The sequence below is a fragment of the Salmo salar genome, chromosome ssa18, assembly GCF_905237065.1.
Source record: "Salmo salar chromosome ssa18, Ssal_v3.1, whole genome shotgun sequence".
In the NCBI taxonomy this organism is placed as follows: Eukaryota; Metazoa; Chordata; class Actinopteri; order Salmoniformes; family Salmonidae; genus Salmo; species Salmo salar.
Window position 1 is genome coordinate 64,512,303 of NC_059459.1, and position 19,196 is coordinate 64,531,498.

General features: G+C 42.6%; 1 protein-coding gene across 1 annotated transcript in view; it reads right to left on the reverse strand.

The window, feature by feature from the left end:
- LOC123728738 (dedicator of cytokinesis protein 11-like) overlaps positions 1 to 19,196 on the reverse strand; it is a 137,592-nt gene that overhangs the window by 71,201 nt on the left and 47,195 nt on the right. Inside the window, 13 exon segments of the mRNA XM_045701398.1 lie at positions 484 to 531; positions 4,648 to 4,714; positions 5,894 to 6,017; positions 7,462 to 7,544; positions 8,155 to 8,230; positions 8,416 to 8,529; positions 10,059 to 10,084; positions 10,087 to 10,239; positions 15,327 to 15,438; positions 16,057 to 16,140; positions 17,241 to 17,387; positions 18,085 to 18,156; positions 18,720 to 18,830. Coding sequence (XP_045557354.1) covers positions 484 to 531; positions 4,648 to 4,714; positions 5,894 to 6,017; positions 7,462 to 7,544; positions 8,155 to 8,230; positions 8,416 to 8,529; positions 10,059 to 10,084; positions 10,087 to 10,239; positions 15,327 to 15,438; positions 16,057 to 16,140; positions 17,241 to 17,387; positions 18,085 to 18,156; positions 18,720 to 18,830 — 1,217 coding nt within the window.

The window sequence follows — 19,196 nt, forward strand, 5'->3', positions numbered from 1 at the left end:
ACAAAATGTGGAAAAAGTCAAGGGGTGTGAATACTTTCTGAAGGCACTGTATCTTCTTACTTTCTCATGCTCTTCTTAGTTATTATTGTTTGTGTGTTTTTGTTCTACTTTATGTTATTTTCAACTAACATTGATAGTGATTACTGCATTGTTGGGTTTGGAGCTTGCAAGAAAGGCATTTCATTGTTCTTGTGCACATGACATTAAAACTTGGTAAGCCAGACTTAGAGACATACCTAAAGACAAGAGTAGGTGCATAAACAATGACAATGACATAATATATTAGTAAGGAACAAGGACCAAAAAAGAAAAAGGAAAAACAAGCTTTGACATCCAAGTCTCAAGATGGGTGTGGGACAATGACTATTATATAATTTATTGACTAGCAAGGAACCCACAGAGACACATGCACCATGTACCTGTTTAGGACAGAATTAGTAGCCCTACCTATTAGTGCAGTACAGAATCAAAACATCATCCTACCTCCCAATGTTCCTCTTTCCAACATAGCGGAACTGCACCAGGCACGTCCTAAAAGAGATTTTAAGAGGGTCAGAATAATGTTATTAATAATAGTCTTGTTCATTACATAGTTAACTTAGTGGTGTGCAAATAGTACAACAATATAACTCACTTGATAAGTGACAGTTATAGGTTAGCCTACTGTATGACGGAGAAAGAAACTTGAGAACGAAAACCCTCAGCTATAAAATGTCAATCATCAACCCAACAGAGCATTTTAAGTTCAGAGGGTTCCTCAGAGGGACAAATACAGTTGAAGTCGGAAGTTTACATACACTTAGGTTGGAGTCATTAAAACTCGTTTTTCAACCACTCCACAAATTTCTTGTTAACAAACTATAGTTTTGACAAGTCGGTTAGGACATCTACTTTGTGCATGACACAAGTAGATTTTCCAACAATTGTTTACAGACAGATTATTTCACTTATAATTCACCGTATCACAATTCCAGTGGGTCAGAAGTTTACATACACTAAGTTGACTGTGCCTTTAAACAGCTTGGAAAATTCCAGAAAATGATGTCATGGCTTTAGAAGCTTCTGTCTAACTGACATCATTTGAGTCAATTGGAGGTGTACCTGTGGATGTATTTCAAGGCCTACCTTCAAACTCAGTGTCTCTTTGCTTGACATCATGGGGAAATCAAAAGACATCAGCCAAGACCTCAGAAAAAAATGATAGACCAAGTCTGGTTCATCCTTGGGAGAAATTTCCAAATGCCTGAAGGTACCACGTTCATCTGTACAAACAATAGTACGCAAGCATAAACACCATGGGACCATGCAGCCGGCATACCGCTCAGGAAGGAGACGTGTTCTGTCTCCTAGAGATGAACGTACTTTGATGCGAAAAGTGCGAATCAATCCCAGAGTAACAGCAAAGGACCTTGTGAAGATGCTGGAGGAAACAGGTACAAAAGTATCTATATCAACAGTAAAATGAGTCCTATATCTACGTAACCTGAAAGGCCGCTCAGCAAAGAAGAAGCCACTGCTCTAAAACCACCATAAAAAAAGCCAGACTACGGTTTGCAACTGCACATGGGGACAAATATCGCACTTTTTGGAGAAATGTCCTCTGGTCTGATGAAACAAAAATAGAACTGTTTGGCCATAACGAGGAAGAAAAAGGGGGAACGCCATTCCAACCGTGAAGCACAGGGGTGGCAGCATAATGTTGTGGGGGTGCTTTGCTGCAGGTGGGACAAAATAGATGGCTTCATGAGGAAGGGGAAAATTATGTGGATATATTGAAGCAACATCTCAAGACATCAGTCAGGAAGTTAAAGCTTAGTTGCAAATGGGTCTTCCAAATGGACAATGACCCCAAGCATACTTCCAAAGTTGTGGCAAAATGGCTTAAGGACAATAAAGTCAAGGTATTGGAGTGGCCATCACAAAGCCCTGACCTCAATTCTATAAAACATTTGTGGGCAGAACTGAAAAAGCGTGTGCAAGCAAGGAGGCCTACAAACCTGACTCAGTTACACCAGCTCTGTCAGGAGGAATGGGCCAAAATTCATCTAACTTATTGTGGGAACCTTGTAGAAGGCTACTAGGATTAAATGTCAGGAATTATGAAAAACTGAGTTTAAATGTATTTTGCTGGTGTATGTAAACTTCCGACTTCAACTGTATGTCCTAAGGCTGTAATTCTATCGAACTTGCCATTAATAACATGTCTTTGTTGACAAATGACTGCCTGTTCACAAACACAGACTTTTTAATGTGACAATTGCCAAGTTTTAGGGCTTCACTGTAACTACAGCTCAGGGTGTGTAATCAGGAAAACGTACTGACTCTAATCCTACATTCACACAGGAGAGGAGAACTTATTCTATTCTAGTCATGCATCCACACGGATGTTTTCTGTACTCCAGTGGAGGCTTCTGAGGGGAGGGCTCATAATATCTGGAACGGGGTGACTGGAATGACATCAAACCATGTGTTTGATGTATTTGATACCATTCCATTCATTCCGCTGCAGCCATTACCACGAACCCATCCTCCCAATTAAGGTGTCACCAACCTTCTGTGCTGTACTCACTCCAGTAGACTAAGGGTGTGTTCGTAAATTCACTCTGGCTATCTACTCCGATTTCACCGCACTCTGGTTTGAGAGTGGCAGAGTGCAGAATATTTAAGGAATTTACGAACGCCATAAACACGGTTGTTATGACAGGTGAAAGTAAACGTCGGCCAAAAAACTGAATGAAATGGTTGACATAATACAGTCACCAATGCTCAAGATAACATGAAAACAGCCTAACCAGCTCTGCTAGGGCGAGTAAAATGGTCAGAGTGAGGTATTCTCTCATTTGTGTCTGTAAGTAGCTAGCAAGCTAGCCAACTTTAGCCAGTTAGCTTGGGCACTGCAAATCAAATCAGATTGGTCACATACACGTGTAGAGCAAATGCTATTGCGGGTGTAGCGAAATGCTTTACTGCTGTTGTGAGGTCAGAACGCTCGGGTCAACCCTACTCCTTGGCCAGTGTCCAGTGTGCGCTCTGATCGCTCAAAGATTGAAGCGCTTTGAATTTACGAACGAACAATCTGACAACACTGAATTTACGAATGCACAATCTGAAAACACTGAATTTACGAACGACGAGAGGACGCTCTGAGCTCAGTCTGGAACTCCAGAGTGAATTTATGAACACCCTAAATACAGTGCATTCGGAAAGTAATCAGACCCCTTGACTTTTTTTCATTAAGTTACAGATTTACTCTAAAAATAAATAGTTTTTGCCCCCTCGTCAATCTACACACAATACCCCATAATAAAAAAGCAATAGGTTTTTAAACAGGTTTTTTTTCTTTGGTATGATACTACAAGCTTGGCACACCTGTATTTGGGGAGTTTCTCCCATTCAGGTTGGATGGGGAGCGTTGCCGCACAGATATTTTCAGGTCTCTCCAGAGATGTTCGATTGGGTTCAAGTTCAGGCTCTGGCTGGGGCACTCAAGGACATTCAGGGACTTGTCCCAAAGCCACTCCTGCGTTGTCTTGGCTGTGTGCTTAGGGTCGTTGTCCTGTTGGAAGGTGACCCTTCGCCCCAGTCTGAGGTCCTGAGCAGGTTTTCATCAAGGATCTCTGTACTTTGTTCCGTTCAGCTTTCCCTCGATCCTGACTAGTCTCCCAGTTCCTGCCTCTGAAAAACATCCACACAGCATGATGCTGCCACTACCATGCTTACTTTACCGTAGGGATGGAGCTAGGTTTCCTCCAGGCATTCAGGCCAAAGAGTTCAATCTTGGTTTCATCAAACCAGAGAATTTGGTTTTGCATGGTCTGAGAGTTTTTAGGTGCCTTTTGGCAAACTCAAAGCAGGCTGTCATGTGCCTTTTACTGAGAAGTGGCTTCTGTCTGGCCACTCTACCATATGGCCTGATTGGTGGAGTGCTGCAGAGATGGTTGTCCTTCTGGAAGGTTCTCCCATCTCCACAGAGGAGAGTGACCATCGGATTCTTGGTCACCACCCTGACCAAGGTCCTTCTCCCCCAATTGCTCAGTTTGGCCAGATCTAAGAAGAGTCTTGGTGATTACAAATGTCTTCCATTTAAGAATGATGGAGGCTACTGTGTTCTTGGGGATCTTCAATGCTGCAGAAATGTTTTGGTACCCTTCCCCAGATCTGTGCCTCAACACAATCCTGTCTTGGAGCTCTACAGACAATTCCTTCGACCTCATGGCTTGGTTTTTGCACTGACATGCAATGTCAACTGTGGGACCTTATATAGACAGGTGTGTGCCTTTCCAAATCATGTCCAATCAAATTAATTTACAACAAGGTGGACTCCAAGTTATAGAAACATCTCAAGGATGATCAATGGTAACAGGATGCACCTGAGCTCAATTTCAAGTCTCATAGCAAAGGGTCTGAATACTTGTGTACTTATTTTTAATAAATATGCAAACATAAAAAATAAAAAAAGTTTCACTTTGACATTATGGGGTATTTTGTGTCGATTGAGAAATGTTTTATTTAATCCATTTTAGAATAAGGCTGTAAGGTAAGAAATTGTGGACAAAGTCAAGGGGTCTGAATACTTTCCGAAGGCACTGTAGAATATAACCTATTCTATTGTGATCCTGCATTCACCCAGAGGTTGTGTGTACTCACTCCAGTAGACTGAGGAAGTTGATGATGTCCTGAGGGTTGACCTTGTTCCAGTAGGCCAGCAGGGTGTCTAGAGACAGAGACACAACAGGAGAGAGACAGACACTGAGTCACATAGCAGGCCAACAGGAAACAATAACCAGAAAATGACACAATGACCAGGCCAGTGACATTTGGAATGTTACCCATGTCCCCTAAAACAACATAAGTCAGAAATTCTACAAATGAGGGAGCCAATGAAATTGTTTAGATACATATTCTATTATTATGCCTGTATAATATAGGGAATAAAACACAACATACGATATAAAGTATTCATACAGTATCTAGGTATGTATCATAAAACCATTTTAGGTACATTTACATAATTTAGCAGACGCTCTTATCCAGAGCGACTTACAAATTGGTGCATTCACCTTATGATATCCAGTGGAACAACCACTTTACAATAGTGCATCTAAATCTTTTAAGGGGGGTGGTTAGAAGGATTACTTTATCCTATCCTAGGTATTCCTTAAAGAGGTGGGGTTTCAGGTGTCTCCGGAAGGTGGTGATTGACTCCGCTGTCCTGGCGTCGTGAGGGAGCTTGTTCCACCATTGGGGTGCCAGAGCAGCGAACAGTTTTGACTGGGCTGAGCGGGAACTGTGCTTCCTCAGAGGTAGGGAGGCGAGCAGGCCAGAGGTGGATGAACGCAGTGCCCTTGTTTGGGTGTAGGGCCTGATCAGAGCCTGAAGGTACGGAGGTGCCGTTCCCCTCACAGCTCCGTAGGCAAGCACCATGGTCTTGTAGCGGATGCGAGCTTCAACTGGAAGCCAGTGGAGAGAGCGGAGGAGCGGGGTGACGTGAGAGAACTTGGGAAGGTTGAACACCAGACGGGCTGCGGCGTTCTGGATGAGTTGTAGGGGTTTAATGGCACAGGCAGGGAGCCCAGCCAACAGCGAGTTGCAGTAATCCAGACGGGAGATGACAAGTGCCTGGATTAGGACCTGCGCCGCTTCCTGTGTGAGGCTGGGTCGTACTCTGCGAATGTTGTAGAGCATGAACCTACAGGATCGGGTCACACAGTACTAAAAGTACTAAAAAAAGCGACTGTGTTGCTGTCGGACAGACAGACAGACAGACAGACAGACAGACAGACATAACCAACTCAATAATAATTCTTTAACAATAAATAATTTCATAGGATCTCTGGATAATCCTATAGCATAATACAGCACTATAGGTGTATGTAATGTTGTGTTGGCTGACCTTCTGAGATGGTCCTGACGATGTGAAGGAAACACAGCAACAGTCCTTTGATTTCATAGTGGCCCAGTCTGCCTATGGGAGGGAGAGTAGTACTGCTGCTCATAGTGGAGCCCTGCCGGTGAAGCTGGAGGACAATACACCAAAGAGGAAGAAAACATGGTGTCAGAAACAGTGGCAGGGAGGGACACCACGGAGCAAGAAAACATGGCAGTATCATCCCTCCTCTCTCTTAAATACAATCCTAAATGTCCCGTGTGGCTCAGTTGGTAGAGCATGGTGTTTGCAACGTCAGGGTTGTGGGTTCGATTCCCACGGGAGACCAGTAGGAAGAGAAAATTTATGAAATGTATGCTTTCACTACTATAAGTCGCTCTGGATAAGAGTGTCTGCTAAATGACTAAAATGTAAAAATGTAATGTAAACTTTCAACTAAAATCATACGTTACATTTTGAATACAACATCTGACATCAATATCTGTCGGGGAAAAAACATGATCAGGCTCTCTCTGTCTGTCTCACCTCAGAGCCCCTTCTGTGAAGCTGAGTGAAAAACACCACAGAGGAAGAAAAAATACAATTGAGAACCAGTGGCTTTAATTCATACTACAGAGTAAGAAATATAATCATTAGAAGCTGTGGCACTCAGTTATACCTGTAACGCCCTGGCCATAGAGAGGGGTTTTTTGTTCTTTATTTTGGTTAGGCCAGGGTGTTACATTGGGTGGGCGTTCTATGTGAATTTTTCTATGTTGGTTTGTTTTGTTGATTATGGCCCTGTGGCTTCCAATCAGGCACAGCTGTAGAGTGTTGTTGCTGATTGGGAGTCACACATAAGTGCCTGTTTTTCCGTTGGGGTTTTGTGGGTAATTGTTTCTGTTTAGATTATTTCCGAACAGGACTGTTTTGCTGTCGGTTATCTTGTTTTTGTATAGTGTTCTTACGTTAATTAAATACAATCATGATGAACACTAACTCCGCTGCGCCTTGGTCTACTCTCTCTCCCGACAGCCGTTACAATACCATAAGTAAGGAAAAGGATGATTGAAAGCAGATTGACATCTGCTCTTGTCTTATTACATGACTGGTTTTCTTCATCTGATCTCAATCTAACATGTTTCTAGAACGCTGGCAGAGAGTCAAGACACTGGATAGGATCTTTTTAATTATGTGAACCAACAGTTATATTATATAACGGCCTTCAAGTGTTTGAGAAAGACCCAAGCGTCAATACGTGACTGGAAAAACAACAAAGGAGATGAGGCTGCTGTCTCTCTCTCTGTCCGTCTGTCTCACCACAGTGTGAGAAACCATGGTATAAGAACCATGTTTATTTTTTAAATTGAACAGGATATGAAACATCAAATTCAATATTTGACTGTTGCTACGATGTTCCCCACTGAACATGACCCAGGGCATTCTCTCTGGTTGTGTCCCAAATGGCATCCTAGTCCCTTTACAGTGCACTACCCTATGGGCCCTGGTCAAAAGTAGTGCACTATATAGGGAATAGGGTGCCATTTCTGTTTGATTTGTATTGGCCAATCCTCCACCCTCCCTCTGTCTCTTACCTCAAAGCTGTCTGGAGTGCCAGGGTCTATGAACAGATATCCTCTGGAGTCCTCCCTCCTCACCAGGTGGCCATTCTGATCTCCTGGACATGGGGAGAACAAAGAAACATGTTTACATAGCTTCTCAAATGAATTTGGAGGGCGGTAGGTAGCAGTAGGTAGCCCAGAGGTTATATAGGTGGACTGGTTAGAAAGGTTGCTGGTTCAAGCCCCAGGCCAGGAGATACAGAAGAAGTGGGGATTGAATGGGCATCTTGTGTCATTAATAACACGACCATTGTGGCTTCGAGCAAGGCATTTAACAGCAAAAATATATATCCAGAGGCGCTGCATTGTGGTTGACCCTGTTGGGGAGGACGGGATGGATGGAATTGTATCAAACAGATGGTTTCAAGAGATCCTCTGGTTTCCATGTATTTAATACTGTTCCATTTACTTACTCCATTCCACACGTCCTCCCCTCACCAGCCTCCTGTGGTGTGTGGGTTTGGGGAAAAAAGCAGAAGGAAAATTTCTGTTCTAACCAAATGGACAATAACATATTACTGCTCTGATGTTTTGGTTCAAAAACATCAGAGCAACATTTTTGATGGACCATGATGCCGTTCTAACGGGTCTGCTCGCCTGCTCTACCACACAGGCAAACACACAGCAATGAGGGGTTAACACATTGAGGACAGATGTCCCACTGACCGTGGTCTTTATCGATGGCCGTGCTGGTCCTGCAGTTGTCCATCGAGCTGGTTGATCTCAAGTCACCTCTGGAACCCTGTAAAAGCAAGGGACAACCATAGGGTTGGGATCAATTTCATTTCAGTAAATTCAGGAAACAAACTGAAATCCCAATTCAAATGTTCAGTTAAAACTTCAAAACGTCAATATATGATTGATATATCATGAGACTAGATAGAGTAAGTCAGGACCTCCAGGGATGGAGGGTAGAGGGGGACTCACGGTGAAGCCCAGGCCAGGGCTGGAGGTGTACTGCTGGGCAGACAGCTGCTTGAGGTTCTGGTAGAGCAGCTCAAGCAGTGGAAGGTACGTCAGACAGATCCGAGCCTGCTGGTTCTGACATGCAGAAGGGGGGATGAATAGAGTAACATCAAGTTAATAATTAAGTTATTATAATTTTACAGGTTTTCCAACAATCTCAAGTTATATCTGTCATTAACTGTATAAATCCCGTGACTTCCGCAGAGGCCGTATCACCGTAAACGCCGCACGGCCAATGCAGCCGTCGGATAAACGCTGCAGCTAACTACCTTTGTCGTAATGATGCCTAAGCTAAGGAGCTAACTACAAAATAAGTGGCAATGTGCTTGACTAACACATGAACTGTGCAATTTAGTAGGGCGTTGTAGTTTCCAACAGGCATGATCATGATACATGATCTAAGTGATTGATAGTTGGTATTCAGCAGTTATAAAAGTATGCATTATTTACTTTGAAGAACTACAAAATAGTGTTTTTGTCAGAAAGCATAGGCAGCAGCTCTATAGAGATGAGATGATGACTTAAATAATAAAGTCATCAATAAAACAAATGTAATATACACAACAACTGAAATATTTTATTAAAGTGAATAAACGATGGTTAATAAGTGATAAGCAGTAATGGACAGTCACTACCATCATGGGACTTGTATTCATTGTTTTATTCTGTGCTGTTACAGCCTTCAACCCAAATAATCTAAACCAAAATCGAAAACGGTGATTATTAAAAAAACAATCTAACCGAAATCGAACTGACCTCAATAAGCACTAATCGCTCAGCACGACACATAACATACTGGTCAACACTACCATCTGACACTATCACAGCCCATGTCAACCAAAACGCATCTACTGTACGATGAGAGGAACACTATTCGAAAGCTGGCCTTTATCGCAAACGCAATGCTTGGCTACCAGTGACTATTTGCATCTACAAGGCTGATACAGTATGGATTTGCATAACAGACTACTTTCTTATCTTGATTCAGGAGAGACAGTGAACACTCCTTACTCTAGGAGCTAACTACAAAATAATAGTGGCAATGTGCTTAACTAACACATACAGTTGAGGAAAATGTATTTGGAAAACAGTTCGTTCCTCCTTTTTTCTATACCCTTTTTCCAAATACATTTTCCTCAACTGTATGTGTTAGTCAAGCACATTGCCACTATTATTTTGTAGTTAGCTCCTAGAGTAAGGAGTGTTCACCGTCTCTCCTGAATCAAGATAAGAAAGTAGTCTGTAACTACGAAGTGGAGAGCTACCATCCAGCTCGAGGGAGGAAAATAGTACGACTACAGGGGGGAAGGCTGGAGTGGAGAGCTAGAGATTTTTCTCCTCGCCCAAGTTGTCTGATTGGCTCAGCTCCAACTTCAGATGGATGAGTCAAAAACCACAATGTGCCAACTAGAATCCTACTGTTGCGTAATTTAGTTTTTTTTTTTGTACAGGCGTACTTTGACGTCAAATTGCATGTATGGTAGGCAAAATGCGTGCAGGTTGGCAGGTCTGCTGTCACCCCCTCACCTCATTCTGGGTGGGTGGGTCTGTCTCTGTCTGTCTCTGTCTCTGTCTGTGTCTGTCTGTCTCCCTGTCCTCCTTACCTTGTTCTGGGTGTAACGGTCATCATGGCGTGTTTGATAAGCAGGTTCTTCAGCACGGCCACGGCCAGCTGTCTGACCTCTGGTGACCCCTGCAGGGCCTCGGCCACCTCCCTCAGCAGCAGACCCACCAGGAAGTGGTTCTTACAGTACTCCTCGGTCAGCGCAGACTCCAGGCTCTGGTCTGGGGTCAATGGTCAACATGGTTAGGTCATATCCTTAATAACAACCTATTTCCTGGCCAAAAGCAGTGCACTACAGTGAGCTCCAAAAGTATTGGGATAGTGACACATTTTTTGTCGTTTTGGCTCTGTACTCCAGAACTTTGGATTTGAAATTATACAATGACTATAAAGTTAGTGCAGACTGTCAGCTTAATTTAAAGTGCAGACTTTTATCCATATCCATGAACTGTTTAGAAATTACAGCACATTTTGTACATAGTCCCCCCATTTTAGGGAACCAAAAATATTGGGACAAATTCACTTACATGTGCATTAAAGTAGTAAAACGTGTAGTATTTGGTCCAATATTCATAGCACGCAATGATTACAGCAAGCTTGTGAATCTACAAACTTGTTGGATTTTGTTTGTTTTGGTTGTGTTTCAAATTATTTTGTGGTCAATAGAAAATAAAGTATTGTGTCATTTTGGAGCAATTTTGATTGTAAATAAGAATATAATATGTTTCTAAACACTTCTACATTATTGTGGATGCTACCATGATTACAAATAACCCTGAATAGATTGTCAATAATGATGAGTGAGAAAGTTAGAGGCATAAATATCATATCCCCCAAAGATAACCTCCCCTGTTATTGAAATGAGAGGTTAGAATGTCTTGGGGGTTTGATCTGTGTGTCTCTAACGTCCTCACTCATCATTATTCACGATTCATTCAGGGCTATCTGTAATCATGGTAGAATACAAATGAATGTAGAAGTGTTCAGAAACATATTCTACTCTTATTTACACAGAAAAATTACCTCAAAATGACACCACATTATTTGCCAATCATTTCTATTGACCAAAAATAATCTGAAACACAACCAAAACAGTAAATGCATCCAACTAATTCATAGATTCACAAGCTTGATGTAGTCATTGCGTGCTATGAATATGTGACCAAGTACTACACTTTTGACTACTTTAATAAACGTAAGTGAATTTGTCCCAATGCTTGTTGTCACGGGCGTCGTAAGGATTAGACCAAGGTGCAGCAGGAATGTGTATACTCATCTTCTTTATTAAATCAAAAGAAGGAAAAACAAACAAATCACGTATACAAAACAACGACCGCCACTAACAGTCCTGTCAGGTGCACAGACACAAAACAGGAAACAACTACCCACAAATCCCATTACAAAAACACCCCTATACATAGGACCTTCAATCAGAGGCAACGAGGAACAGCTGCCTCCAATTGAAGGTCAATCCAATGAACTAAACAGACGAGACTGAACATAGAAATACACTAACACAGAACATAGACCAAAAAACCCCAGAACACATAAAACATACACCCCTCTTACATAAGTACATAGCCCAACAAACACCGAACCATATAAAACAAACACCCCCTGCCACGCCCTGACCAAACTACAATAACAAATAACCCCTTTACTGGTCAGGACGTGACACTTTTAGTCTGCTAAAATGGGGGGGACTATGTACAGAAAGAGCTGTGATTTCTAAACAGCTCACCTGATATGGATGAAAATGCCCTCAAATTAAAGCTGACATTCTGCACTTTAACCTCATAGTCATTGTATCATTTCAAATCCAAAGTACAGAGCCAAAACAAAAAATATGTCACTGTCCCAATACCCAATGTGAAAAGAGGTGCACTACATCCGAAATACACACGGGTACTAGCAAACAGGTGTAGTCTACCCTGCTTTAATATATAGGGGTGCATCTATGATTTCAATCAACCAATCTCTTTAACATGGGACTGAATGGTAGCATTCAAGTGACATGGTAGATATCCTGTTTCACTCATGGAATGACATGCCTGACAAATTACAGGGAGAAATGCGACAACATCACATGTTGAACACACCGACTCTGCAACATTTTTCTCTAATGCAAAACACCACCACCACCTTCTAACTAGAGAAATCAGAGAAACACCACCACCACCTTCTAACTAGAGAAACCAGGGAAACACCACCACCTTCTAACCAGGGAAACACCACCACCTTCTAACCAGGGAAACACCACCACCTTCTAACCAGGGAAACACCACCACCTTCTAACCAGGGAAACACCACCACCTTCTAACCAGGGAAACACACCACCTTCTAACCAGGGAAACACCACCACCTTCTAACGGAAACACCACCACCTTCAACAGGGAAACACCACCACCTTCTAACCAGGGAAACACCACCACCTTCTAACCAGGGAAACACCACCACCTTCTAACCAGGGAAACACCACCACCTTCTAACCAGGGAAACACCACCACCTTCTAACCAGGGAAACACCACCACCTTCTAACCAGGGAAACACCACCACCTTCTAACCAGGGAAACACCACCACCTTCTAACCAGGGAAACACCACCACCTTCTAACCAGGGAAACACCACCACCTTCTAACCAGGGAAACACCACCACCTTCTAACCAGGGAAACACCACCACCTTCTAACCAGGGAAACACCACCACCTTCTAACCAGAGAAACACCTATGAGAGCATGAACACTTTCTACATGTAATTGTATATGTTTTGATGTACAGTACTAGTCAAAGGTTTGGACACACCTACTCATTCAAGGGTTTTTCTTTATTTTTACTATTTTCTACATTGTAGAATAATAGTGAATAAATCCAAACTATGAAATAACACATATGAAATCATGTAGTAAAATATATTTTATATTTGAGATTCTTAAAAGTAGCCACCCTTTGCTTTGATGACAGCTTTGCACAGTCTTGACATTCTCTCAACCAGCTTCATGAGATAGTCAAATGGAATGCATTTCAATTAACAGGTGTGCCTTGTTAAAAGTTAATTTGTGGAATATCATTCCTTCGTAATGCGTTTGAGCCAATCAGTTGTGTTGTGACACGGTAGGGATGTTATACAGAAGATAGCCCTATTTGGTAAAAGACCAAGTCCATATCATGGCAAGAACAGCTCAAATAAGCAAAGAGAATGACAGTCTATCATTACTTTAAGACAATCCAGAAAATTTCAAGAACAAGCGCAGTCGCAAAAACCATCAAGCACTATGATGAAACTGGCTCACATTAGGAAGGGAAGACCCAGACTTACCTCTGCTGCAGAGGATAAGTTCATTAGAGTTAACTGCACCTCAGATTGCAGACCAAATAAATGCTTTACAGAGTTCAAGTAACAGACACATCTCAACATCAACTGTTCAGAGGAGACCGCGTGAATCAGGCCTTTATGGTCGAATTGCTGCAAAGAAACCACTACTAAAGGACACAATTAGAAGAAGAGACTTGCTTGGGACAAGAAACACGAGCAACGGACATTAGACCGGTGGAAATCTGTCCTTCGGTCTGATGAGTCCAAATTTGAGATTTTTGGTTCCAACCGCCGTGTCTTTGTGAGACGCAGAGTAGGTGAATGTATGATCTCTGCATGTGTGGTTCCACCGTGAAGCATGGAGGAGGTGGTGTGATGGTGTGGGGTTGCTTTGCTGGTGACTATCTGTGATTTATTTAGAATTCAAGGCACACTTAACCAGCATGGCTACCACAATATTCTGCAGCAATACATTATCCTACTGGTTTGCACTTAGTGGGACAATCATTTGTTTTTCAACAGGACAATGACCCAACACACATCCAGGCTGTGTAAGGACTATTTGACCAAGAAGGAGAGTGATGGAGTGCTACATCAGATGACCTGGCCTCCACAATCACCCGACCTCAACCCAATTGAGATGGTTTGGGATGAGTTGGACTACAGAGTGAAGGAAAAGCAGCCAACAAGAGAGGAAGGGAGAGAGAGAAAATGGAAGAGTTGAATAGAGAGCGAGAATGAGAGAGAGAGAGAGAGAGAGAGAGAGAGAGAGAGAGAGAAAATGGAAAAGAGGAATAGAGAGAGAGAATGTAAGGTAGCAGTCCCTCATGCAGCGGCAGCAAGAAATACTCTCCCCTTGTCTGAAATCATCAGTCAAAACATCAAAAGAGAGAAAAGTCAGATTTCCACGTTCAAAGACAGCAAGTGTGACAAACTCCAGGCCGCAAAACATTGGTCCAAGCAGGCGGTACGGATTTTAGCAATCATGAAGAGTTTAGGAGTTTCCTGGATAGAAGGAGGTAGCAGAAGTGGGTTAGTTGCATGCCGACTCAGTTGGCGTTCAAACTGGAAATGTGGCGGTTGATGTTATGGAGGCATCACCTACCTACTGCGCCAAAAAGCTCCATCGCGTACGAAATAAAATCTGACAACCACAAGCAAAACAAGAGGGAGAACAAATGAGTAAAATAAATGAACATAGCATGCAGTACTATTACAAGAATATACTGTGGCTGTGGTAAATATCGTAGAATTAATTTAACAACCCCACTTTTGCTAGACTCCACATGGTCTGCTCTGTATTAGACTTGGTCCTCAAGGGTCCTTGTACTGCAAGTTGTTTTTTTCCGTCAGTTACATTAATTGATACATTAAAGGGAAATTTCACCACTTTTCAAACTCATATTGAGGATGAATATGAGGTTGAAAAGTGGTGAAGTTTCCCTTTAAGTGACTAGGGAGAAAGGAAAACCAGCATAAACAGCAGAACAAGGCCTGAGTTATGCACCTTAGTAATAGATGGTTGTGTGTGGCATTCCTAGAAATAAGAATGAATAGAACGGACTTGGAAGCTCTAACTCTGGCAATTGACTGGTACTGTATACTCACAATGGCTGTCTGGTATTGGGATGCAATCATGTCCATGGTATTTTGGAATGTTCTATCAACTGATGCTGGATTGCCATGGTAATGTAGAATGTTCATTCAAATGATGCTAACTGATGTGGCTCATGCAATGGAATGTATTTTTTCTAATGCTAGTTGAGTTGACTCAACAAAACACAACACAGATTAAAGGGTACACTTCCTGACTTGACTTCTTGGCATGGGTACACTCAAAAATGGCTGCCAATCCACCCATTATGCCATCGTTGACTTGAATGGTGACTCCCTTTCTATTCAATCTTATTTCTATGGTGGCACCGGCATGGAGCAAATGCAGGTAGGTAGCTGATAGAACAGAGAAGCATGGCGTAAGATTAGGAGCTCCTTACCCTGTACTCTCTGCAGCTTGGTGCGGCCGAAGGCCATGGGCAGGTTGAGCGGGATGTAGTGCTCGTGGTTACACACCGTCATCAAGAAGTCAAACTTCATCTCCGTCAAGACCTGTCAGTCAACAAACCCCTCTAGCATTATAAAACAACTCCTAAGACAACACACGTATTGGAACTCAAGATGAGCAGAAACAAATTGTTTATTTTCATCCTACAAATGAACATAATTGAGATAGAGATTATTTTCAATCCCAGAGAGAAAACATTGTAGAGCCACCAGCAATCGGAGGGTTAATAAAAAAATGGATGTACATGTTGATTTTTATTTGTTAGTCAAATATGGTAAGGCTGATAATATAGTGTTAATCAAATGTGTCGGCATGTTGAAGGATTGCTAGAGGCCACACGCTAAAGGCTTTTTATTATACCTGCCAGGATCATACTGTGTTATGTTAGTCACAGCTGTATAGCCTGTATAATTATACTATTATCATTCATGATCCCGTATAGCACGCTCTTATTTTATATGTAGGGCACATTCAATGTGCATCTACTGTCTATAGAAGCCTGTACAGCAGGCTGTTTTAGTTCCAAAGTTGCATTAATGATACATGATCAACAATAGCAGAAGTGTTATTGTACAGTACCTATATAATATACATGTGTATATAATAAAATGATCAACAATTGAAGAGGTACTGTGGTTGGTACTGTGGTTGGTGTCGAGTACCTTGGGGTCTTTGAGTGTGAAGGCACACATGTAGTCGTTGACCAGGCTGAAGGCAAAGCCTCTGTTCATGAAGGTCAGACAGCGCTGCGGAGACAAGCACAGATCAGGGCATTAAGAAGACCAGGACTTACCAACTAAGCACACCAAGAACATCTTTCATATACAGCACCTGACTTACTGAAGTCACCACACATTATCGCTAGTTTCAGAAGGGAGTTTGTCTTTAACCAAGACCTTCTCAATATCAACAGTATTCCTTTTTCAGAGCAGCGATAATGTATTTTGTATTATGTCCGTCCTTTAGTGTATGGTTCAGGTACTGTAATGTATGGGGGTCTGTAGTGTATGGTTCAGGTACTGTAATGTATGGGGGCCTGTAGTGTATGGTTCAGGTACTGTAATGTATGGGGGCCTGTAGTGTATGGTTCAGGCACTGTAATGTATGGGGGCCTGTAGTGTATGGTTCAGGCTCTGTATGGGGGCCTGTAGTGTATGGTTCAGGTACTGTAATGTATGGGGGCCTGTAGTGTATGGTTCAGGCACTGTAATGTATGGGGGCCTGTAGTGTATGGTTCAGGTACTGTAATGTATGGGGGCCTGTAGTGTATGGTTCAGGCACTAATGTATGGGGGCCTGTAGTGTATGGTTCATTCACTGTAATGTATGGGGGCCTGTAGTGTATGCTTCAGGCTCTGTATGGGGGGCCTGTAGTGTATTGTTCAGGTACTATAATGTATGGGGGGCCTGTAGTGTATGGTTCAGGCACTGTAATGTATGGGGGCCTGTAGTGTATGGTTCAGGCTCTGTATGGGGGGCCTGTAGTGTATGGTTCAGGTACTGTAATGTATGGGGGCCTGTAGTGTATGGTTCAGGCTCTGTATGGGGGGGCCTGTAGTGTATGGTTCAGGTACTGTAATGTATGGGGGCCTGTAGTGTATGGTTCAGGTACTGTAATGTATGGGGGCCTGTAGTGTATGGTTCAGGCACTGTAATGTATGGGGGCCTGTAGTGTATGGTTCAGGCTCTGTATGGGGGCCTGTAGTGTATTGTTCAGGTACTGTAATGTATGGGGGCTTGTAGTGTATGGTTCAGGCTCTGTATGGGGGGCCTGTAGTGTATGGTTCAGGTACTGTAATGTATGGGGGCCTGTAGTGTATGGTTCAGGCACTGTATAGGGGCCTGACCTTGATGAAGCCAGCCAGGCTGAGGTTGACACAGCGGGCCTCCTCTGGGATCTCAACATGGCGGATGGTGATGTGAGGCATGATGGACAAGAGCAAGGACTGGAGCACCTGGTGGAAACGGTCTGGAAACCTCTGGGCACGGGGCATCTGGTAAGACACAACACACTCATTTATAGATGTCGACGAGATGGTGACCCGGGGCATGTGAACCTCTGGGCCGAGCGACAATTCAGATCAATAAGGGCTGAATCTTAACTTGGGAATTTTCCAATTGAGCTCAATGGATGTTCTATGGGTATAAAGTGTGTGGATTGATAAACTAATCTTATATTAACTAATAGGATGGAAGGAAGGAACAAGTGTGCTCTTCTGGTCATTGAGAAATAGATTTCTTTCACAACAGCCTAAGAGATGAAACATGACTCACTAAAATGTGCACAGCTTGTAAAATCCTCAAATGTACTAGTGAATATTATATTAAAATTGTGGTCAATTTCAGCAACCTTAGTTTATCTGTAGTAGAGGCGTAAGTCTGTATTTTACTGGGCCTGTTTCTAAACTGTTGCCAAGATAAGAGTACAAGCAGGAATATCCTTATCACCAACTGAACTTTGCATATCTGTAGAATGAGGAAGTGTTCATTGCCACATTTTTTGCAGTGAGGAAAGAGTGTGAAATGTAACACTGCAGCACCACATGATAAATATTTGCATAGCAATAATGCTAACTGTTCCCCTCCACCTGAGGGCTTGTCAGCAGGAATGTCTGTTTTGTGTGGGTGTGTGTAATTTCTTCGATGTGGGACACAAGATAAACCCCCAATCAGAATAGAACATGTACCAACCTTGACCCTGTTGCCCTCCTGGAGGTACTGGGCCATGGACTTGGCCATTGTCTCAAAGAAGAACCAAGAATACTAGAAAAGAGGAAGAGGAAGAGGGACAGAAGAAGTTGGACCTACTGCTCAATTGTGAAACATTTAGATAGCGTCCCGATTGCCACCCTATTACTTCATAGTGCACTACCTTGGGCCAGAGGCCTGCATAATGCCCTTGTCAAAAGTAGTGCACTATAAAGGGAATGCGATTCCATTAGGGATGCACAATTCTTAAGAAAGATCATATCAACAGTCTGACAACAAAAAAACATCAATGGGTTCTATAATATGGGCTTTATAATACCGGCTTCGTGTGCAGGAATCCTGGGTGTACTGACAATAGAAAACTGCTCAAAAGTAATTCTTTCGAAAACATGGTGGGTTGTCAAAACATGCTTATTAGTGACACAAGAATGTAGGGAATCCACTTTCCCTTTCAATGAACAAGTGGCTGGTTCAGTTGCATGTGCTGCAGTGATACCTGCTGATCAGTATGGGAATTGACATTTTTTTTGCTTGAATGTGACAAGTAAAAAAAGTGTGCGCATGCCGCTGTTCCTGCAAAAGCTAATGGGGATCCAAATGAACACACACACACACACCTTGAGCAGCTTGTTGCTGGTGTTCAAATCCGCTGTCTGTTTGAGGATGGCTGTAACTGCGGTGGCCAGGACTTCATGAGTGGTCCCAGAGTTCCCAGACACAAACACATACTGGGGACACCACACAGAAATAGGCATTAATACACAACCTTCACATTATCACTTCCCATGGTATGTTGAACATTACCCCAAATGAGAAATGAATGAACTTAAAGTAACTTTCAACTGAAAATGCATTACCCATCTTTACATTCATCAGTAAGGCAAGGACCAGGACTTGATTCTGCTCATTAAATTGAACCTTTATTTAACTAGGCAAATCCGTTAAGAACAAATTCTTATTTACAATGACGGCCTACCCCAGACAACACTGGGCCAACTGTGCGCCGCCCTATGGGACTCCAAATCACAGCCGGTTGTGATACAGCCTGGATTCGAACCAGGGTGTCTGTAGTGAAACCTCTAGCACTGAGATGC